Below are 24730 nucleotides of genomic sequence, written 5' to 3'. Positions count from 1 at the left end.
CCTGCCGCGAGCACTATCGCCATCGTTGGAAGCCGATTCAATGCCTCGCGAGGACAGTATCCATGCACGCGCATGGTTTTTCTTCCCAGTTGACCTCCGAGCGCGGTTTTTCCGCACGCAGGGCCTCCTGGGCTTCGGCTTCACCATCACGGACACGCCGGCGGGCCAGCGCGTCAAGCAGATCCTGGACGGCCCTCGCTGCCGAGGCCTCCGGGAGGGGGACATCATCGCCGAGATCAACAAGCAGAACGTGCGGCCGCTTTCGCACACGCACGTCGTGGAGCTGCTCAAGGAGTGCCCCACGGGCAGCGAGACCATCGTCACGATCCACCGCGAGGGTGAGCGAGGCGGGGCGGGGGGGACCATTTAAAAACCTAGCGGGGGAACGATGTTAGCCGCCCCTTCAGAGATGGGGACTATCTGCTGCTGCTTGCTGCTGCTGCTGCTTGCTGTTGCTGTTGCTTACTGTTGCTTACTGCTGCTGTGGCTTGCTGCTGCTTGCTGTTGCTGTTGCTGCTTGCCACTGCTGCCGCATGCCACTGTTGCTGTCGATTGCTGCTGCTTCCTATTGCTGCTGCTTGCTGTTGCTTACTGCTGCTGTGGCTTGCTGCTACTTGCTGTTGCTGTTGCTGCTGCTGCTTGCTGCTGCTGCTGCTGTTGCTTGCTGCTGCTGTTGCTTGCAGCGTGGAGCTTGATTTTGTGGATCGAACCCACGCTCCCTTTTTGCCGTGAGGCTCAAGTGTTGTTTCCATAACCGTTGCAAACCCTGCCGCCCGAGTAATACAAGTCAAAAGTTACGCCGCGTTAAATCTCTTTAATATAACATTAAAGTGATTAAATTTAATTGCCTTGTACTTTTTTTTCAACAGGATATTACTCTCCGAGAACATCTAATCAGGTATGTTTTTTTTGTTAAATGTTTATAAGGGGTTGATGGTGGAATTAAATGTTTTGTTATTCTGATTAAACCCATTCTACTACTGCCTCCAGACTCTTAATTACAAATTAACTAATGGGGCACTGAAAGCTAAATGAAATACAGTTATTATAATAACTGGCAGGAGTTTGTTCCAATTATTCTTTCTATAAAATATGCTCACCGGGATTGCAGATTGTTATCTTAACATCCCAATAATACTGGTAGGAACCTCCTGGTTACACCAGCCCACAGGGGATTATTGTGTCCGTCCGTCCGTCGTGCAGGGAGGGGCTGGGTGGGGAGGGAGGGGCTGGGTGGGAAGGGTTGGGGCTGGGTGGGGGGTGGGAGGGGTGGGGCTGGGTGGGGAGGGGAGGGGTTGGTCACCCCGTGGTGCCCTTATAAAACTCAACGTTTAACCTACTCACGCCGGCTTGTGCCCGCCCTCACAGTCGGGCATATTTGCGGAATACACCACGCCGCCGTTGACCCTGGCCATTGACCGAGCAACCCAACGTTCCTACCAGCTCCCTCCGCAGGAATGTGTTATTGCAGGTTAAATGTATTGTTCTATCTTTATCAGTATCCACATTTTATATTCGTGTCGAATGGTTTGGTGTCTTTTCATTCGTATCAAGAGGATATATTGATTTGTCTCTCCTGGCCAAGCTATTAATTCCATTGCTCATGTTATGAATGTCATTATTGCAGTAAAGTAAATTATTTTATGATCCCCAGTTGGCGTTCTTTATTCACACAGGTGCTAGACCACTGAGACATATGATTGAACTAAAGTATAAAACTAGAACTATTTTTATTTTACCAGGTAAGCCCCGTAAGCTCTTTTTCAGAAATGACCTGGCCACAAATGATAGCTGAAGTGAACACTTCTAGCTGCCAAATACTCTAAAACGCATGTTGATTCTAAATGTGGAGGTAAAAACCGGAGAAAAATACACGCGAACATGGGAAGAACATGCAAACCCCAAATATGCAGGCATCAGGGTCGCGATCGAACCCATGACTTCCTGTATACTATGTGAGGTAGTTAACATCTCACCACCATGGCGCCACAATTACCCATAATTTTAACTTTATACATTTTAAGTTCACCCACAAATACTTCTCCATCTGTCTCCCACACCTTACCAGGATTTTTCTTCCCCAAACAAAAACAATTTCCAAACAAATCCGGCAATCGGGCAGAGCATTTCTTAAAAGTCTAAAACCCCTACACAAGAATAGCACGGTAAACATTTTCCAGCACTTTTTTTTCAACGAGGTCAAATGTTAAAGTTCGTTCAGGATCTCTTGGATCAAAATAAGCTATCACTTCATCAAACGAGCACGACCCCTCGGTCACATAAAAGACAATTTACGATTCTGAGAATGTAGACGATTATTATTGATCCGATTGATTAAAATGATTGATTCACTGATCATTAGGCTGGCTGGCTGGCTGCTTGACTGTTTAATGCACGTAATTATTGAGAGGCTGATAAATCAGTTGAGCGAGCGCTGCAGCGATGACATTTAGACAGCTGGATGACCCAGCAGAGCGGGGCAGCCTCTGTCACTAAGCCAGTTTGTTCAGGGCGGGGTGGAGGGGGGGGTGATTCCAACAGCTTCCCAGCTTTAGAATGGGTTGTTAATAGCTGTGCAAACTCCTTTTCTTAACTACACATCCGACGGCTGGCACTGCGATAGAGCCATTCTCAAGCAAAGAGAGTGGCTCTAAGTTCAAATCCCGGTCATGGGTCACCTCTGCCCGTCATCTCTGTGGGGTTGTAAATTAACTGCCTCTTTGTGGGAAGTGTATATTTTGCGCGGAGATTGCTTCTCGTCGTAGGAAAGTGGAAATTGCACTACTTTTTTCGGACGTACTAATGGAATTGAGCACTGCTCTTTGGCCATAGGGTTATGGAGTACTCTTGGACGTGTATTTATTTTTTACTTGACTACTTCTGCCCAACATCTGCCTTGCGAAAGACGTAGACAATCTCACCGTGACTACATCATGGAACAGGTGTGTGTTGAATCTACGCCTGTCCAAGGCTTTCTTCTTCTATGGTCGACTCCGCCTTACCTGGTGCCGTGTGTGAGCATCAGCACCGGAGAGAACAAAGCAGCGGGCTCATTGCCGGCCATACCAACCCTGCCATCCGCGGCTGGGCTACTCATTGGCTTAATAGGTTCTTGTGCACACAGATTCAACAGGCGACCTTTGTGTGCGTGGGTCTATGGGGAGCGGAGGTGTAGTGGTTAGCGGGACGCATGACAAACCCAGCATCCAGAAGGTAATTCACCGGCCACGGCTGACATCAATTGCGAGCGACATCACCTAACCAGTGCTGTGCCCTCCCCTACGCCGACCCAACCATAAAACGCGCGATGTGTAAACGTCAAAACACGTGGAAACGAAAGCCCGGCCACACACCCTGCACATCGTCGTGCCGGCATTGACAGGCACTCGCCCCAAAAGATGTGTTCCGGTTATAGGAGGAGCTCTTTGCTTCTTTCTGTTTGTGCGTGTGTGCTGCCGTGCGTGGGGGGCGGTAGTGTAGCGGTTAGCGCCACGCTGCGCCACGAACCCGGTGACCTGGGTTTGTTTCCCGCTCACGGCCAACATCGGTGATGATTACTTGATTCTAGATTTGAGGCTTTCGTGACTGCAAGGATTCATACTCTTGGGTTTTTTCGGTAAAGTCACGTAGGTAATAATAAATAATAAAAATTATAGAAATAGTAATAGAAATAAAATTAGCAATTATTTATAATTGTATTTATAAATGTTATATTTTAAATTATTTATAATTTTATTTCTATTATTATTTCTATTATTTTCATTATTTATTTTTACCTACGTGACTTTACCGAAAAAACCTAAGAGAATGATTACTTGAACCGGGTCCCCTAGGTCGACTCAGCCTCAGATGAGTACCTGGTGCTGTGTGTAAACGTCGCCACTCGGGATACAAAGGGGGTCCGGCGTGATGCTGGCCACCCACCCCCCACCCCCTCGTGTGCCGTGCCGGCCTTCATAGCAGAGGTCGCAACCGGGTACCCGATACCCGTACCCTACCCGATACCCGGCTACCTGTACCCAGCCGGATACGGGTACAGGTCCCCGTTTGCCACCCTGGTGCGGCCGGGTACGGGTAGGCCGTGAGTCACTGGTGAGTCACCATTTGTCACTCATTTCCCAACGTCTTGTCTTTTTTCACAATTCAAGTTCCTAGAATCAACCCACCCGCACCTGCAACATGGCTTCATCCCAGAGGTCGCAATCGGGTACCCGTATACTACCCGATACCCGGCCGGGTACGGATAGCCGGGTATCGGGTAGGGTACGGGTACGGGTATCCGATTGCTACCCTGGTGCGACCGGGTACGGGTAAGGAATTAAAACCCGTTTGCGACCTCTGCTTCATAGGTGCTACTCGGGAACTGCGCTTGCCCCCGACAGTCTGTCGAGGCTACACGGGGGGGGAGGGGGTGGGTGGGGAAATCTTTGTGTCTTTGCTGCTGTGTGTGTGCGTGCGCGTGTGCAACACAGGTGACGGAGAGGCTAAAAAACCAGGCGTGTCCCCAGTACGGCCTGCCCCCGCTGAGGATAGCGCCGCCCACCGTGCCGCCCATGGCCCCACCCCTCAGCCTCATGAAGCCCTCCGCCTCCCCCTCGCATTCGGATGGGCAGGAGCGCCGGGGGGGGCTGGGCCCGCAGCACTACGAGGAGGCGGCGGTGACCTACGACTTCCGATGTGAGTGACCCCGCCGAATGCTCCCCGCGCGGTGGCACCACGTGGTGGCACCGCATCGAACTACTGCATCACTTAGGTCTGGCTGTGACCAGGGGCGGTTTCTTCATTAGGGCGATTGGGCGACGCACCACCAATGTCATTCAACCACAGAGTCACGCTAGCCGTCACTGTGCCTCTGGATATAGTCCAATCAGCGTGATGTCACGTTCTGTGGAGTACCGCCTCTTTTTGGGCGATTTCACTCCGGCTGAGAATCGCCCCGATTGGCCCCATAGACTTACATTCAAAGATGTTTTTTTTCGAACGGGGGGCGCTGCAATGCATTCTCTATGGCTTCCGGGAGGGCTCGCACTAACGTGCTTACGTCATCATACGTAAGCACGTTGCATCCAACAATATTATTTGTCGCCACCTAGTGGAATCTTTAATAAAATAAACTTGAGTGGATTGTATTAATAGTGAGTATAGAAACAAACAAGATGTATTGTAAGAGTCACTTTATTTTTCATTAATATTAAAGAAGTGAAGTTGCCTTTACATGCTTAAGCTGTTAATTTATCCTTTGCATGGGTGGACCTTATCCTTATAAATCATCCAGACATTTGACCCCCCTGAGAGATTTTGCAGGAGCCGCCACTGGCTGTGACGGTCCCACCTGATGACGGAGACTTGTGTTGCCTCCGAAACGTCGTGATTTTTTATTATTTTATTTCTATTATTTTATTAATTTTATTTTTTACCTACGTGACTTTACCGAAAAAACCTAAGAGTATAGCACAGGGTGCTTGGAAAAACAAAAAAATGTGAACGCTTCTGAGCATTTAAAACGATGCCACAAGAAATGTGCCGCCTCCTGGTTCTGGAGACCACCTGGAGATGATTCCAGGGCACGCGTTGACAATGATGGCGAACAAGTGGGAGACTCTTTGAAGCTATTAACATACAATTTGTTATCATGTTACAGTGTATTATCCGTTATTTTTTCATTAAAAACGATAGTCCCATTTAAGTGGTAAAACAATCTTCTTGGTTCTTTCGGTCAAGTCACGTGACTTTACCGAAAGAACCAAGAAGATGAATCCCTGCAGTCATGAAAGCGTTAAATGGTAAAACAATGTCGAAGCACCGAGGTCTCCCCCCCCCCCCCGCCCCCCCACTTGGAGGTGGAGTGACAAAATTGGCTCGTGTGCAGGTTGCTAGTGGCTTTGCCACATCGTGGAACTGTGGTGGTGCTGGCGGTGGTGGCATGGGGAGGCCTCTGTCCCGCAGGTGGATTTACCGTGCAGATGATGATGACGACGATGATGATGATGATGATTTTTCAGGCAATGGCCCTTGTCTTGAGCCAGAAGAGAGAGCGTAGAGAGATATGAGATCAATGGGACGTTTTAAGTAACATTAGGTAATATTATCTATTTTTAGGCATTTTCTCTCATTGTCCAGTGAGTGTCAAACAAACACTCCAAGAGATATGGATGTGAACATATGCCAAGAAAACTATCAAACACACAAAACAACAGATTACACACAGGCACGCGTAAACTCACCATAAGTCTGTCCCATTGATGATGAACTGTGAGCGTTCATCTTCTTGGTTTTTTCGGTAAAGTCACGTAGAAGGGAAGTAATAAAATAATAAAAATAAAACATAATAAAATGAAACAATTCTCACGACGTTTCGGCCACAACGCAAGCAGCCGTCCTCAGGTGAAGAATGAGACACTTCAAGCTAGGAACTTACATATAAGCTGGGTTGGGGGTGGTAGAAGAGCGCCTTAACAAAAAGAATGTGCATATCAAGATGAGTTTAGCATATACATGGGAAATGCGCAGGGGACGGGGGGGCTTCAAAGTCATACCATGCCCACGCACTATGCAGGATCAGAGCACCAAGGGGGGGTGCAGGGATTAGCATTAACAAAGGAAAGGAATGCCAATGATATGTAGCTGCAGTAACTAAACAACACCGTAGAAAACTAAGGTAAAAACTACATACAAAGACTAAAATATAAACTGCATAGCACCATCAGTATACTTACTATACTCTACAATAAGCTGAGCTACTAACAGCAAGTAATACATTACAATACTACGTCGTAAAAGTTATATAATATGCTTCCATCTAAACTTTATTCTCTTACATCAACCGAGCATATACCGTACTATATACTGCCATAGATAAACCCAACATTAAATTATATACTGTATTGCAATAAACCACATTTCAACATAACACTATGTATTATTCTACCTACCCTAATGTGTATCAAAATGGTTTATTACGTCCTTCCAATGATTGCTAAGCCAGAATCCATCTTCTCGATTAAAATTGTCTCTGTGAGCGTGTTTATCTTGACACCATGTCACCCTTTACATGTGCCTGTTTGAATGTCTATTTTCCTTTTGATGTCTCTCCACTTATTTTGCACGGGCTCAGAGGCAGCGCTTCTCAATTTCTATTGCTTTAACCTTACCAATGGTCTCTCTGCTCCTCGGCCTATCTGTAATCGAACGCAAGTTGTTTTTACGCGTTGTGCAAACCTCATCTTTCGGATGACAAAGGAAAATCCACGCTGTGGTGCAGCAGAAGGAATGAGATTTGCCAAAACGCCGGCGAAAAGAATCGATTCTGTGCCGTGAGGTCTATTTCATGAGCACTGTGATTATTGTGTCACAGATGTTGTGATGTCTCGCCACCTAGACTGTGTGTCAGTGTGGAGTGCTAGGTGGACCAAAGCAATAGGCAAGTAGACCATCATCACCCAACACAAATTCACCGTGGTTAATTTTTTCTGCTTGTGCTAAATGGAGATTGCAATAAAAATCGCGAAAGAAACCGCCCGTGCTTTATGCATGCAGAGAGTTATGACTACCATCCATTCTTTTGTGTTACAATGCCACTGTTAATCTGTAGCCTGTGATAATTAAATGGAATTAAACATTAGTCGGCCGTCTTTATGTTTAAATGGAATGAATGAGGGTTTGTGGTAGCTTTAGTTATGCGTATGTTTTTTAATATTTCCCCCTTCAGTGCATTGTCTCTTTCACAGTGTGAGATGCCATCTTTCATGTAAATAAAATAAAAGCCAGACCCAATTAGATCTTAATTATAATGTGATTCCAAAAATGCCTTGCTTCTGCGAATATTTTCATAGGAAATGTAAGTAAAAAAAAATATTTTCTCATCACCTAAAAATAAAAAAAACGTATATGGCCAACTAGTGTTACACATTCTCCCCGGGGAAGAGCAGCTGCTGCTTTAGTTGTTTGGTCGCCTGTGTGCCTTTGAAATGGCCTTCAGCTCTCTCCGGCTTCTATGCATGCGAGAAGCGCTTTAGTGAAGTGTCACGTTATGTGGAGTTTTTAATGGCTTCGGTCCCCTTTTTTTTATCGAAAGGGGGGGCCATGAGTTCACCGTTCAAAAAGGACACTCCAGAACAAATAAAAAAACAAGGCCTCGGTTGAAATCTCCAAATGGCTCCCTTCCAGGCGTGCTCGCATAGTGTTTGGGGTTTGCGAAGCGAAAATGTCTAAAATATGAAAACGCCAAATTACCGCAGTGGCTTCAGGAAATGCCACCGCAATCTTAATTTAATGCCCGCAGTTTGCCAAATCGAATCGCTTCAAGAGTAATTAAATGTGATATTACTTTAAAAGGGAGAGCTGCAAGCTAGTTTATGACGAGTCTGCACCTTCTCGCTTTTGTTAACGAGCTTTTGCCGATGCCGTTTTTTTATTTCTGGGAAACTTTTGGCAATTATTGGAAATCCATTTCTTAAAATATCACAACTTAGCCAAGGAAACAATGTGAAATAAAAAAAATTCCCTCTATTCATTTTTTTAATATGGTAATCAAACTCAAATCATAGATAAGTATGTTTTCACATTGACAGTTGCTCAGATCTATTTGCAACGGTTATACGTATGTATGTCAATCATATGATACTATGAACGTGTGCATAGACATCTCTTAAGATAACTTGTCAAACTGTCTTTTCAGTACCGACAGCTGCATCAGACTGTGTTAAGGTGGTTATACGACATTTTAAAATACGGTGTAATTTTTTCAAAGTCCTGGTATAGGATGTGACACTGAAATGTATGTTCATTGAAACCCTTAAGACATTGTAAAACCTGCCTTAAATAGTCACACGTGTGATGTAGCTTCATCACGGCAGATCACAAACATGGCATGTGATATTTATTGACCGTTTTATGTTTTTATCTATTTTTAGCAATAATCCCACTCGCTTTCACACACAGCACAACAAAAAAGGCCTTGGATCAAACCTGTTCTCTGTGAGCAGCATTTAATAGATTGATAATTTTAAAAAAAGTTACATCTGTACCTAAATGTCTACAATACACACAATTGCAATGTAACCGGAGTGGCACATTGCCCTGGCTTGGGTTTAGTACAAGGCCCTCAGTGATGCCGCTGCTCCTTCGTATGCAAAAGAACCTCCTTTTGCCTAATGCATTTCACCACGAATACTTCGGTTTTCCGAGTCTGGCCTGTTGTGCGTGCCGAAGCCACGTCTCTGTGCGACGATGGGTGACCCCGGGCCTTTTCACGCATGGCCCCCCAGACTAAATGCTCATTTCGTGGGAATGCTCATTCCCGGCTCATTCAATATTTGCCTCCGTGGCTTAGTTTTGTCACGCACGGGCACTATTTCTTACGTGTTTGCCTCATCCGTCCAATTTTCGTACACCCTCCGTAAAATTCATTTGACAAGCTCGGCCGGATTCTCTGGATTATGAGATGCTCCAGAAAGTAAGAAGAGCTGCCCAAAACTTGTGGCCCGGTGTCGATAAAGATATGCAAATCTGGTCGCAACATAGCCTTTCCCTGAACCGTTGGAGAAAGTTCCCTTAGCAGACGTTACGCACCTCCAATTAGCACGGTTGGCCACGTACGGCGCGAGAGAATTTCAACGTACTCGCGTGCAAACATAGCGAGCGCCTGCAAAAGGCTGCGGAATTCACTGGACGTTCACTCCCCCCTCGCTACATTCAAATCGCGCCTTAAAACGCAACTTATTTTTCAGGGCTTTTTCTACGTAACTTAAATCCTTTTGTGTTTGAATCTGATTGGTGTGAGCCTGCGGAGTGTGTGTGTGTTTTATACCGCGCCTTGCGATCTCCGGGCGAGAGGCCATTTAGAAGTGTAAATTATTATTATTATTACTCCTCAGCAGTGGCCAATCAGACCCAGATGGATATCTTTAGCAACTGCGGGAAAATTTCTTTTGTGCATGCTCATTTGGCATCCAGCAGGTGAAACCTTTATCTCTCAAATGTCCCTTTGCTGAATAAATTATCGTGCTGCCCCCCTAAACAGGCGAGACGTGGAGGCGCGCGCCGCATTGTAAGGAGCGCGCGTCGTGGTGGGCATGTGTTGAATTGATGTGTGTGGATTGTGTCTCGGTGGGGAGCGTTCGAGGGGCCATCAACGCATTGCTGCTAAGCCGGGAACGCTCAAACAAAGCCACGATTTGCATTTACGGCCTGAGTAAAAATGACTGTCGATAGACAGTAGTTATTCTTGAGTTGATTGCAAGCGTGGTATAACCCTTTTTGTTGATTCACTGTCGGATGAAAGCCCTCCACACGCCGTGTCTCCCTGCCTGTTGTGGTCGTTGTTGTTGTTCGACCATACTTCACCAAAGCAAGACTGGTTTCAATACCACCATTGACCATGACCGGGGATTGAACTGGTGTCGCTGGGTTCATGTTGCAATGCGCTCACCACTCTGCCATCGCTCAACCGTTTAAAATGAAAACAAAAAATGTTAACCCATGAATTCTCAATAATAGATTTTGCTTAACCATAAAATGCACGTGGTTCTGTGAAATCTCCTTTAAATAATTCTCCGTCTTTACAGATTGTGCACACAACGCGTTACAATCTACCGGTGAAGTATGGTCAATTTACCACTGTAACTTCCTTGGCGTGGGAATGGGTTCTTCATCCAGAAGTGAATTGGGAAGAAAAAAAAGAATCTGATCTGTCAGAATTTAAATGAGATCATTTTAATAACCGTCTATGATTGGGTGAATATTTTTTTTGAAACCTGAACTCATCTGCTTTGCTATTTTTTTTCTTTACGAATGTGAACATATATAGCACCAACGTGCCAGAGTTAATGTTTAATGACGCAAAGTAGAAAGCCACAGTCAAGTCGGAGGCTTCCATGTGCAAATTAGCATCCTGTCAGTGCCCGCCGGCTACTGTTGGTGCTGAGCCAATTGCAGAAATGTCACGTTCCCACAAAGTGTTAATCTCGTTTTATAATCCCCCAGAGGGAACAATGGGGCCGAGTCATCCCCCCGACTCGGAGTTGAACTTGCGTTCTGTCATATCCTGTAACACAGCGTGAATGACGCGAATAGAAATCTATAATTTGCACGAAATATCAGTACGATTGATTCTATTTATTTTCCCCAAACTGCTGGTGGCTTTAGCGGTAGAATGTGCCGCTCGCATTCGGAAGGCTGCCCCGATTCAAATCTCGGTTGGGGTTCGGCTCAGCCCATCATCCCTTCAGGGTTGACGGTCCCACTTTGTGGGGCGGTCGACGTTCGTCGTCCTATGGATGGCCACGCCCTCGCCATAGGAATGTGGAATTTCCACGGCTGGCTCAGAGCTGTGAACGGGAGGCGAGAGTTATCACCGCGGAATACGACGGCAAACCAAAAAAACGAAATAATTGCAATTGACGGCACGAAGCGGGGTTTTGAGATTCGCGGACAAACTCGTCTCATCCAGCTCCCGCAATGTTCTTCCCGCTCAGCTCCCGAGTACGAAGAGATGGACGTCTTGCTGCAGAGGCAGGAGTCTGGCTTCGGATTCCGCATCCTCGGTGGCGACGACCCAGGAGAGCCGGTGCGTGTTGCCTCTGTACCCGGGCATTGTGAACCCACACAGAAATCTCTCATTAGAAAGCATTTTTACACGGAGTTTTACAGTAATTACATGCTATAAAATCGTACAAAAAAACAAGAAACACAATAAATAAATGGAATGAATTAATAAATACGTGGAATAAATGAAATAAATGAACATTGAACTTCACTTTAGCTGTAGTAAGGAGAGTTGATGGCTTGAGTGGAAGGTGGTGAGGAGGAGGAGGCGGTAAAATCTTTGTGTGGGCAAGCGTCATGCACGCTGGCCACACGCGTCTCAGCCGTACAGGTTCTTTCAAGTCGCGAATGCCCGTTTGACCTCCGAATTTCATTCGGTTTCCGGGGCAAAAAATGTTTGGAAATATCGTTCGAACACCGATTAGTTCGAGTTCTGGTGCGTTCGATCTCCGAGGTTCTACTGTATATTACAATAAAAGTGTTTGTTAACTTGTTAACCCCACCGGACGCCTGGGAAATAAAAGAGGAAATGACACGTCTTTTTATTTTCTACAGAGCAGGGTTGTACCCTTCAACTGAAAATCAGCGCACGGTTTAGTCAAGATCACAATTCAGTCAGTCTACGTAATTAATAGCTGTGCATCGATTCAATGATCAATTTATTTTGTAAACGCTCAGGTGGATCTAGCAGCCTCTAGCGGCTTGGAAGGGAGTCGCATCATGAACCGACCATGTACAATATAAGCCAATCGGAAAATATAACTTTTCACACAAATTAAACGCAACAAATCAGAAGCCTTAGAATTGATGCAATATGCACCTTGTTGTTTTTATAGGAATGTAATTTTAATACAAATGCAATTTCGTACCTGCTATCAGCCCACACATCCATAGGACGTCCCCCCCCTCTTCCTTTCCCTCCCTCCGATTTAATTCAGCATATACCATCTCCAAGGAATGAAACAAATTTTGTGACAACACCATCCTCTAAATGAAGCATATATGGTTGTGCCACCCAACTGTGGTTTAAGCCTATTGAAGTAAATTCAAAAGTAATTATCTGACGTTACCTTCTGCTCACCGTGAGAAATCTGGCTTTTTTTTTATCATCCTTCACGTGATGCCAATCTTATTCTTCTTCTTAGTACGGCCGATGTTGATGTAGAGCAACAAAGATTGTTTTATGTTGTGGTCTTGAAGCCAGAGAATTGCGTCAGGAGCAGTGGAGAGGCGCTGCGGCGTGATGTCTCCTTCACGTCGAGTCTGCGTTCCACGTTCCGCACACCGCAGAATTTTATTTTTATTTTCTGTTTGTGTTTACGTGTGCACGTTGAACTTCTTTCACACCATACAAAGCCAACAGTGCTAATCGGAGTTGCCGGGGAAGGACAACAAGCTCAACACAAAAAGCAGTTAGAAAGAAATGAGTCGTCAATTTAGATTGAAAAGTGCGTAGCTCCCAGTGGCTTCCTGATATCGGAAGGAAGAGCGTTCCAGACGGCCACAGAAGCCACATCTGAAAGCGCACGATGTGGTCACCATCTTTTTTCGATGGTTAGCCAAAACCGCTTCTGCGAGGATGACCCGAGTTTGCGTGATTGTTTATGCTCCTTGACAGGATCAATCAAACTTTACTTATATTCTTGGTTCTTTCGGTAAAGTCACGTAGAAGGGAAATAATAAAATAATAAATAATTAACCATTCAAAAAATTATCACGACGTTTCGGCCACAACGCAAGCAGCCGTGCTCCTTCTTCACCTGAGGACGGCTGCTTGCGTTGTGGCCGAAACGTCGTGAGAATTTTTGTTTTATTTGTATTATTTTATTATTTCCCTTCTAGGTGACTTTACCAAAAGAACCAAGAAGATGAATCCCTGCGGTCACGAAAGCTTTAAATCGAAACGTTACTTATACTTCACTTATGTCGCACAATTCGTGCAAACAATGCAATACAACGTGCTTTACAGGACTAAATGAAGCGACTGGCACAATGGAAACAACATTAAGAATGATACATTTAAAAAATGAACCAAAATTATAATAAAATACCATAATAAACGCACAAAAGCAATGAAAACATACTAAGAAAAAGCTTCAGGTATCCGCATCTGCCATGATTCCAATAATAATAAAATCACACAACTGGAATACAAGCAAGTATAATAATCATTGTCACACCGCGGTGTAGAATTCATGCGCAGCCCCCACCCGGGCAGCTCTTGTCTATAAAGTTTTTGTCGTTGTTATTGTTGTTGTCGCCGTGGCCCGACCCAGATCTACATTGTTGTTGTTGTTGTCACCGTGACCCGACTCAGATCTACATTGTTGTTGTTGTTGTCACCGTGACCCGACTCAGATCTACATTGTTGTTGTTGTCGCCGTGGCCCGACTCAGATCTACATTGTTGTTGTTGTTGTCACCGTGACCCGACTCAGATCTACATTGTTGTTGTTGTTGTCACCGTGACCCGACTCAGATCTACATTGTTGTTGTTGTTGTCACCGTGACCCGACTCAGATCTACATTGTTGTTGTTGTCGCCGTGGCCCGACTCAGATCTACATTGTTGTTGTTGTTGTCACCGTGACCCGACTCAGATCTACATTGTTGTTGTTGTTGTCACCGTGACCCGACTCAGATCTACATTGTTGTTGTTGTCGCCGTGGCCCGACTCAGATCTACATTGTTGTTGTTGTTGTTGTCACCGTGGCCCGACCCAGATCTACATTGTTGTTGTTGTCACCGTGACCCGACCCAGATCTACATTGTTGTTGTTGTCGAAGTGGCCCGACCCAGATCCACATTGTTGTTGTTGTTGTTGTCACCGTGGCCCAACCCAGATCTACATTGTTGTTGTCACCTTGGCCCGACCCAGATCTACATTGTTGTTGTTGTCGCCGTGGCCCAACCCAGATCTACATTGTTGTTGTCACCTTGGCCCGACCCAGATCTACATTGTTGTTGTTGTCGCCGTGGCCCGACCCAGATCTACATTGTTGTTGTTGTTGTTGTCACCTTGGCCCGACCCAGATCTACATTGTTGTTGTTGTTGTTGTCGTGGCCCGACCCAGATCCACATTGTTGTTGTAGTCTTCGTGGCCCGACCCAGATCTACATTGTTGTTGTCACCTTGGCCTGACCCAGATCTACATTGTTATTGTTGTTGTTGTCGCCGTGGCCTGACCCAGATCTACATTGTTGTTGTTGTTGTTGTCGCCGTGGCCTGACCCAGATCTACATTGGCGCCATCGTGCCGCTGGGGGCGGCCGACACGGACGGGAGACTCCGCCCAGGGGACGAGCTGGTCTCCGTGGACGGAACCATCGTCGCGGGGAAGTCGCACCGGCACGTCATCGCTCTGATGCAGCACGCCGCCCGCAACGGGCATGTGCAGCTCATGGTCCGCCGGCCCGTCATCCCCACGAGTAAGCGAGCAGGTGGCGCTGTACGGGCCAAATCGGGCCATTTAAACATGATTTTTTTAAATAGTTTTTTTAACTAATTTTTTAATTTAACCAGGTAAAGCTCACTGAGCTACGCAGCTCTTACCCAGAATCGAGCTGGCCGCAAATGATAGCTCAACAAAGTGGCTTATCACGTGGAAATTTATCAAGGCCAAATACTCTTAAACGGCTACACGTGCGTTTCCCAACATGGGTTCCTACACACTTTTTTGTGTTTAGTTTTTTGTCCTTGCCCCCTGCACCTCCGATTATCACGGTTGGCTACGTACAAAGATCGACATACGTACACACACTTTTTTTGGTAGGTGACGCAATCGAATCTGCTCACATTCGCGAGGTTGTGAAACACAAATCATGGGGGGGGGGGGGGGGGTTGACTCGGTTTGGTGTTAAGAACAGGGCTTCCACTCTGCGGCAAGTCAAGAATTGTCATCCTATAGAGAGGAATGTGAAATTTCTGCCATTTCTTTAGCAGTTCAAAATAAATTACTTTTCAATCTAGTGCATCGCTCGAGTGGCTTTCCTAATATCGGAAAAGAAGAGCGTTCCAGACGGCCGCAGAAGCGCATCTGAAAAGGCGCGATGCAGCCACCTTCTTTGTTCGATGGCTAGCCGGGAGCCGCCGCTGCGAGGTTGCCCGAAGTTTCGCGCGACGGTTTACGCTCCCTGACGCGATTGGTCTACGGATGAGCGTCGCTGAAACGAAACTCACCCCGGTGACGTCGCGTCGCCCCGTCCGCAGTTGGCGGCGAGGCGCACGGCGGCTTCTGCAGCTCCTCGTCGTCCGCGTCGCAGCACAACTCCCCGCGCATCGAGCAGGCGGCCGCCTTCATGCGCAAGCTCAAGTTCGGCGGCGGCGGCGGGAGCGGCGGCAGCGGCGGCAGCGGCAGCAGCATCGGCGGCCCGCCGCCTCTCTGCGCCGCGCCGCCCCCTCTGCCCCCTCTGCCGCCGGCGCTGCCCCCGCCGCCGCTGCCCGTGCTGGACCCGTACCTGCGGCGCGCGTTCGGAGCGGGGATGGCGCCGGCGTCGTCGGCGCTTCCGCTAATGAGCAGCGGCGCCCCGGGCTCGGCGCCGTGCCTGTCCACGTCGAGCGGCCGCGGCGGCAACGGCGGTAACGGCAACGGCGGCGGCGGCGGCGACAACGGCGGCGGCTGCTTCCCGGAGACGTTCTCGCCGCTCGCGTCTCGCCTGGCATACGACGGCTGCGGGGCGGCGAGGACGGCCGGCGTGAACCCGGCGTCGGAGCCGTGCCTGCTGCACCCGAGCCTGCAGGAGTTCGAGCGCGGGGGCCGGGCGGTGGCGGGCGCGGCGAAGGAAGGGGCGCAGGATGGGGCGCCGGGAGGAGCGGGCGACGGCGCCAGGACGCTGCCGGAGGTGGCGGGCGCGGCCAACGGGGAGGCGCGGGCGAGCGTGGCGACGGCCGCGGCCGTGGCGGCGGCGGCCGTCATCTCGACGGAGGGGTTCCCGTCGTCGGTCGGGAGGCTCACGTATGACGTGACCATCCAGAGGAACGACAACGAGGGCTTCGGCTTCGTCATCGTGTCGTCACTCAGCCGGCCCGAGGCCGGCACCATCGTGGGTGAGCATGATGGCACGGGCGATGAAGCGGATCCGTAACCGGGTGAACGGATTTTGAGGAAATGGCTTCTGGCTGCAACATGGCCATCACAAATCCCCCTGCGCAGTGGCGACATGTAAACATACAGTGTTCGTGACATGTCACCTTGACCCATGCTTGTACCAGGTGGCTGTTGACAAGGGCCGCTTTGGGAAAATCCTCCGAATTGGATCATAGTCAGGTGAGCCTCGTGTGCTCCAGAGTGCCTGGTGTCCGGGTAACGGACTCTGTGTCTGACCCAAACGTTCGCATCACCACCTACAATGTAGACGGGGTAGCTTTAGGAAATAATTTGCCGCAAACATTTTTTACCCGAATATCTTTCAAATTGTGCCCCCACAGCATTATATCGCGAGATTAAGACTTTTTTATTTGATACGCTGCAGCTAGCGATGCGTTGAGAAGTTGACTTTGACAGAATTCTGAATGATTTTACACGTGTGTGTGTTTTTGAAATGCGTATTTATTTACAGATTTGAGTTTACGCGTTGGTTCTTTCGGTAAAGTCACGTAGAAAGAAAATAAATTAAATAATAGAATACGACGTTTCGATTGCAATACAAGCAGTCGTCATCAGGTCGAACTAAATTTGAGAGAGAGACAAAACATAGACACGGAGACACACAGAAAGACACACAAGCAGAGAGAGACAACACAGAGACACACAGAGAGAGACACAACATAGACACACAGAGACAATGCCTCTGTGTCGTGGCCTTAAATAGAGAAAGAGGGGGGGTGGGGCAGAGAGAGAGAGAGAGGTGGGTCTGCTGAGCAGAGAAATTAGCATGTCAATGAGAGAGCTGTGTGGAAATCCACCTTGCGGGGGCAGGGGGAGAGAAAGACCCAACAAGTCTGGTAAAATTTAGAGAGAGTTGTGTGGAAATCCACCCCGAAGTGGCCGGGGGAGTTTCTTGTTGGTTTAGACCATGACGTCACGGCCACTTCGGGGGGAGGAGTAGTGGCGCAGCGGTTTGCGCTACGCTGCGCTACGAACCTGGCGACCCGGGTTCGATTCCCGCTCATGGCCAACACCAGAGACGATAATCTGAACTGGTCCTGGGCCTCCCCCTAGGTCGACTCGACCTCAAATGAGTACCTGGTGCAGTGTGTAAACATTGCTACCGAGGAGACAGTCGGTCGGGCTTGGTGCTGGTCACCCACCCCTTCGCGTGCCGTGCCGGCCTTCATAAGTGCTTGCCAACAGCACTTGCCCCAGCAGTCTGTTCAGGCTATACGGGGGATTTTTGTCTTTGTTGTTTTAAATTCGTAGTTATTCACAGTTTTTTAAATCGGATTTGGGTTTCTTGTTGGTTCAGACCTCTGACCCCTACGCCATGCGCCCACCTCACCTCATCTCAATTAACACGCACAATTAAGACTCCCGTTCTTGGCCGTCAAATGTCTTATTCGCAACGATCGCACATTTTTTTGCCAATTGGCAACAAGGGCCCATTATTGGCTTGGGATGATGAAATGAGGACAGCATCAATGCTACAACACAAAAATACTCCAAAGCAAATCGGTTATCCTGCATCAATTATCCTCTCGCTATTCATCTCTCGAGCCTTTTTGCGTCAGCGAATTTATAAATGGCGGCTGAAAATGCGTCGTCAAGTTTATTTGGGCTTGGTCAAGCTCTTGTCAATCACATCAGTCGTCTGGAGTCGTCATTTCATTAAGATCCTATTCCCCCCCCCCCACCACGCACAAGGATGAGCCGTCTTATTGTCTGTGGGTCATGGATCTTTAACCCAGTCGCGCCAAGCAGTGATCCCGCGAGTGGGGTGACTGACAGATGCCGTCGCATAGCCGTGATAAAGAAAGAACCAGTTAAGCCGATTGCCAACAGCCAATTGCAGACCGTCTTGCTAACAGTAGCTGTCGACCGGCTAATTAATCCACCTAGAGCTTTTGTAATTGCATCACGAGACTCGACCAAGCCTGGTCTGCTGACGATAGGCAGCAGATGGAGTTTTTGACCACTTCTCAATTGTTATTTTTTTTCCCAAGTGACACCAGGTGTTTCCAGCTCTGGGTGAGAAAGACATTTGGTACCTTAATCTGCGCTCGTTAAAATGATGAAGCGTTACAGATCTCGCGGTAAATTCGCGTTTATTACGATGCACATGAAGATTGATTAAAATTAACCAAAGTTTCTAAAGGGAATGCACATCTGAATATTACATCGCAATAAAGGAATATGGATATGCATAATTATCCATATTCACCTATGTACACACGGCAAATCTAAAAGATTAGCACAGTGTTTCACACTAAAGTATGGATGGTTACATATGTATGCATATGTACGTGTACATATGCATACGGTAATTAGAACCGGTGTGAAAGTTATTTCGGACTTGCACATAATGTTATATTTACCTTCATCTTTATACAACGCATGAAATGTATTTGTAGTGCAATACAAAATACATCACTTGAGCTGGCTTATTGCAGCCATCTATTGCCTTTTTCGAGGCATAGCAGTTCACTGCTCATGGAGACCCATGTTGCTGCAGACCGGTGCTTAGTCCATGACCACCAACAAATGATAACCTCGGCCTCGGTTCTGTCTCCACATTGGAATATAGACATTGCAGCTCATCAGCCTCTTGGCGTACCCAGCCAATATTATCCAGCACCATTTGTTCGGTTCTTTTTTTCAGCTGGGCCCAAAAATCTGCACTGCTTTCGGCTTTCTGCGGTGTCATATGAGCAGTGAGGATTTTGCAACAAAATATTGCTGCTGGCTTCGCAAGATGCTATATTCGTTCGCCACGAACAGAACTGCGTCTTTTCATCTGTTAGGCACCGTTGAGAATTCCCATGCAAGCCTTTTTAGGCACAATAAATATTTATGTTTAATAACGTTGGACCTCAAAAGAATAAATAGCAAATAGCATGAAATAAACTGTTTAAAATTATATTCTTTGGGTCGTTCGGTAAAGTCGCGTAGATAGGTTCAAAGAAAATACCAAAAAACTACGAAGTTTTAAATGTTGGATACATTTTCACCGTAACATTTACATGCGAAAACCGTACTCGTCATGTGTGTCGTTGAGCACGTAGAGCCGACTGAAGCGTGAAACGCCTCTAATGAAATGTACTGCAAGGACTGTGCTCGCAGGCTTTCGTGATATCTCCATTGGACGTTGGAGCCATCCAACTCTCCTCGACAGCCAGAGAGGGAATTTAGTCTCCCCCCCCCACCGCCCCCAATCCGATCCTCCACGCACCATTATTCAACTCGACTCATCCGCAAGCAGTGGTTTATCCCCGCTGTTCGACGTAGCTGTTACCGTCATTGTGGGCATTTCTCTCTCCGTTATCCTCCCCACCTCCACCCCCCCCGGTGGCATGTTTGAAACCATCTCAAGGTCAGCTCGCGAGCGGGGCAGGTGTCGATCGCGATATCGATTGCGCCGTTTATCACTGGGTGAGGCCCCTGGGCTTCAAATGTGCCATTTTTCAATCAAGCCCGTTTCCTCCGGCCACACCGTAATCTTGTCACTTGATAGGCAACCATATGGCACCGTGCAAAAAAAGATGGAACGCTGCCAATGGCTAGTAAAGCAGGTGTCGTTATGTTGAAACCAGTAAAATTTTCTGTAAATTTATGGTCGTTATCAGCCTTGCATTGGACATACGTGGTGGTTAAGTGACGGACGATGCATATGCTTTTATATTTAGAAGCTTTTATTGATTACACACGCATGTAGTTGACAGCTTCGTTGGGCCACACTAGTATGGGTCCATACCCGTGTACTCTTGTCCTGAAATAATAGTTTTCATTTCAACTATTCTGGCAAATTGCCCGATGATGCTGGATGTAATTCCCAGTGAAACGTCGTACTCAAAAATTGTCAATGTTGTGGATTCACTCTTCAACACACCGGTGGGCTAAAGTAGTGAACTTTTTGTGAACGTGACACATTTTTTACTGATTGGCCGTGTCGGGTGGTGGAGGGTTGCGACACATTTATAAATAACGCGATCTAACCCAAAAACCTTTATTATGAATAATATTGGTCGCGAAAGCCTACGTGTTAAACTTAATTTCATTCAGTTAACCTCTGCTCTGGCTTTTTAGTCGTAACCTTAATAACTAAAGCCTGGTTCACACGGCGATTACTTTTTTTACGGGAAAAACTATTCTCTGGGAGCCTTTTGCATCGTTGTCAAACTCTGTAAAATCGTACATGACTAGTTTGGCGTACATCGATGTGATAAAGATACGGCTGTTTTACTGGCCAATAAAAAGATGGCTGGAACATAACGTTCAATGGTTCCCGTAAGGATTGCCACCTGTCCTGGTTTTGCTAGGATCGTCTTCCTTTTTTTTTAGGCAGCTCTCCTGGGAAATCTAAAAGTCTTGCTGGGCGAGGAGATGTTATCTCCCTCGTCTGGTACGCAGGAGGCCGCCGTGGGTTCAATCCCGGACCCTGACGATGCGTGTTGTATATTTGGAGTCCGTGTCTTCTCTCTCTCCCTGTGGTGGCCACGTGGATTTTTCTCCAGGTCCTCCGGCTTTGCCCCTCAACACTGAGAAATAACATTTGTTTAGATTATTTGTCTGCAACTATAAATTCCCACGCGTGATGATATAACCCACTTGGATGAGCTATCGTGTGTGGCCAGGTCGCCTCTGAAAAAGAGCGAATAGCTCATTGGGTTTTACCTAGTGAAAAAAAAGTAGTAAATACACGACTCCAGATGTTGGGACACTTTTCAGGCAGACCTCGACGGTTTCGCGTGTCTGCTACACGGTAGCTGCATGGGTCTGGCGGAGAGAAGAAAGCATTGGCGAGGAGTGGTGGTGAAACAAACACAGGCTTAGGGCCTTGATGAAATCCGGATCTTGATCAAGGCAATGAATGCAATTATGTACGTTTAACTTCTTTCGCACCGTACGTAGCCAGCCGTGCTAATCGGAGGCGCGAAGCCAATCGGAGGAGATATGGTTGGCAACCATACTCCTCTGCCCTTGGCAATGCACCCATTCCATCAGGAAGTGATATCACAGCACATGGTGTGCCATTGCGCTTTTATCGCCATTGCTGCTAAACTGTATTGTCCCTTCCAGATATTTACTGCAATTGATGGAGTGTATTTGCTCACTTAAATTGTTCACACTGTGGGAAAGAATTGCTCTCTGCCACTCGCTGTGTGGAAGGTTCTTCATACATGCACAGAAATGCATCCTCACGGCATCCGTACCATTAACCCTCGACTCCCAATCCCCACATGACTCACAGCCGGCCTCCATTGCTTCTTTTTTTATTTATTTGGAACTTTCATTCATTTTATTTATTATATCAATCGTTATTGGGTAGTTTTTTTCTTAATTTCATTTTAATAAAATTGTACATTCATCATTTGTCTATAGTTAGATGGTTGTTTAGCCATTGTCCTTCCAAAATACTGTTATAATTACGGTCAACTGCCTTTTATTGTGTAACTTTAATATTGTATCATTTGTTACTTATAGTGTCTTATCAGAATTTTACTGAAAACGTCATCAATTATTATTGCGGCACGATAAACTGAGCGGCATACAATGTCTGCTTGAATTTGCGAACGTTTTACGGATTTCTCAGGGCACCTTAGTTTAAGATTTGCAGCACTTCTTAAAATGGCCCTGAATGTACTGTTGTTTGTCACGACTGCCACACAATTGGCACGACCCAAGTGCAGTCTATATTTTTTTATGTTTTCATTGCAACAAAATGCGAGCGCCCAATTTAACATATCCAAAAGAGCCCAGTGCGGTATTTAAATATGAGTAATTCTTCAAGCCAATCTGTAACTTGTGAAATAAATGCATTTAAAATGCCAGAGAATCCCCTTGCGATGACTTGGCGTATTTTAATTAAATAGATTTAGAAGGAAAAAAATCCATTCTTTAGCCAGGAAAGTCTCGCTCTCAAAACTATTTTCCTGGAAAGTCCCGCATGACTTGTTGTACCACTTTCTTGTTTGACTCTCTTTCCAATTTTCCTGGACTCCCATGCAAATGAGATGTTCCATCTTCTTGGTTCTTTCGGTAAAGTCACGTAGAAGGGAAGTAATAAAATAATAAAAATAAAACATAATAAAAAATTCTCACTCATTCTCTCTTTTTTTATTATTTTATTACTTCCCTTCTAGAAGGGAAGTAATAAAATAATAAAAATAAAACATAATAAAAAATTCTCACTCATTCTCTCTTTTTTTATTATTTTATTACTTCCCTTCTACGTGACTTTACCGAAAGAACCAAGAAGATGAATCCCTGCAGTCACGAAAGCTTTAAATCGAGAGATGTTCCATCTCACGGGATTTTCCAGGCGAAATTATGTACTAAGAATAGAAATATATTATTATTTGACAGCTGTAAATGATTTCAATGGAACGATTTTATTCAGAGGCATTTGTGCGTGTGCATTTTTAGGCCCAACATAAATTCAAGTGCAGTTAACAGTAGTCTGCTCTTGAAGTTGTATAGTCATAAGGAAAACAGCCATTGATTGCATTCAGGTGTTTTCAGAAAGTATACGGTACTCTAATTATAAATATTATCCAAATATTATCTAAATATTTATCACATCTTCACAAAGGGACCTAAGGCCATGGTGATCGTTTTCAAATTAATACGTGGCTTGTCTTCATAGTTATTCAATATTTAAATTTGTGTCACATCCTGAGTAGTTTACTCATTTTACATTGCTATTATTATTTATGCCATCTCTATTATTTACATATATTTGTGCTCCGTTTATTTGCTTGTTTTTGCGCTCCGCTGACATAAACGCATCTTCCATGGCCCACCTCCCATCTTCCCTTTTTTTTCCACCCATTTCCCCATGGTGCATCGCGATGCCGCCACCTCCGCCGCCGGCACTCCTCCCTCCACCCCTTCCCCCACGTTGCCCCCCCTCCCCGCCGCGCCGTTGCGTGCGTGCGTACGCGTACGTGCACGCGTGGGTGGACTCAGGGATGCCTCACCTGGTAGGTCGCATCATCGCGGCCAGCCCCGCCGACCGGTGCGGCCGATTGCGCGTGGGCGACCGTATCCTGTCGGTGAACGGGCAGCCCATCCAGGGCCTGTCGCACGCCGACATCATCAACCTCATCAAGGACTCAGGGACCAGCGTGACGCTCTGCATCTCGTCGCCGGACGGTAAATACGCACGCGGCTGGCGAGCCGGGAGCTGCCAACGAGAGGAATCGTGCAGTTAGTGCTCGCCGCTCTTTCAATTACGAAAATATTCCCCCCCCTCCTCCATGGGAAATTCAATTTTTCACCGCTCAACTCACGATTGGTCGAGCGTCAACCGGCGATAAATCTCGGCGGGGATTGAAACGGCCCCATTGGTATTCTTTTTTATTGGGAGACAGCAGCGATTGACCTGTGAAGAGATTGGCAACAACCGTGGCAACGTCGTGGACTTTCCACAACTGGCTCAGGGTTACTGACAGAGAGACAAGTGCCACTCCGAAATTGTTTCACGCGGTTGTTCTTTACCTTCCAAAACGAAAAGCCTCACTGAGTGTCCACGACTTTCTCCTGCTTGCTGTACTGCCTTTCTGCTGGAATCACATTGCCAGGCATAATAGGTTGAATTGGCTTCAGGCAGCAATTTGGATGCATGCCACCTGCATTTTTACCCAGAAGTGTGTTTCCGTCTGCGCAAATGAAGGCCAGAAATGCAAAAACCAAGAGGCGTGCTGAGACTAAATAGTTTCACAAGTGCCGGTAATCGCTTGCTCACTTTTACATTACGAAGTTGCCTTGTGCATGCAGGTTGCATGCACCGTACTTCTCGTTAGACCTTAAAAGTAATTTTGAAATCCAACGACACGGATGTTGGCTTTTCAATGCGTTTTAAACGCCGAGCCGTTTACGCCGCGTCTAAATGCCTTTGCCGATGCTTGTTTGACGTGCACAGAATCGCAAAAGCTGCCGTCACTTGTGAACGCGGAGAAGATTGCCACCGTTGCGCCCAACAACCAAACGACTGCCCAAGAGGGAAGGTAATTGTCTTCTCTGTTTTGTCCCTCTATAGCTATTGGCCTACTCGTTATCATGCTCATTGTTTATAACGGACAACTGTTAGTTTT

General features: G+C 46.7%; 1 protein-coding gene across 2 annotated transcripts in view; it reads left to right on the top strand.

Annotated features, from left to right (window-relative positions):
* LOC144947350 (membrane-associated guanylate kinase, WW and PDZ domain-containing protein 1-like) overlaps positions 1-24730 on the top strand; it is a 320338-nt gene that overhangs the window by 270376 nt on the left and 25232 nt on the right. For both annotated transcript variants that reach the window (XM_078876623.1, XM_078876624.1), the window contains exons 12-19: positions 122-338; positions 870-898; positions 4473-4677; positions 11475-11566; positions 14778-14970; positions 15752-16588; positions 23622-23789; positions 24559-24643. In XM_078876623.1, coding sequence (XP_078732749.1) covers positions 122-338; positions 870-898; positions 4473-4677; positions 11475-11566; positions 14778-14970; positions 15752-16588; positions 23622-23789; positions 24559-24643 — 1826 coding nt within the window. The remainder of the gene's footprint in view (positions 1-121; positions 339-869; positions 899-4472; positions 4678-11474; positions 11567-14777; positions 14971-15751; positions 16589-23621; positions 23790-24558; positions 24644-24730) is intronic.

This window comes from Lampetra fluviatilis, chromosome 44 (genome assembly GCF_964198595.1).
Source record: "Lampetra fluviatilis chromosome 44, kcLamFluv1.1, whole genome shotgun sequence".
Classification (NCBI taxonomy): domain Eukaryota; kingdom Metazoa; phylum Chordata; class Hyperoartia; order Petromyzontiformes; family Petromyzontidae; genus Lampetra; species Lampetra fluviatilis.
The sequence above is the reverse complement of the archived record's forward strand: the minus strand, read 5'-3'. Positions and strand labels throughout refer to the sequence as shown.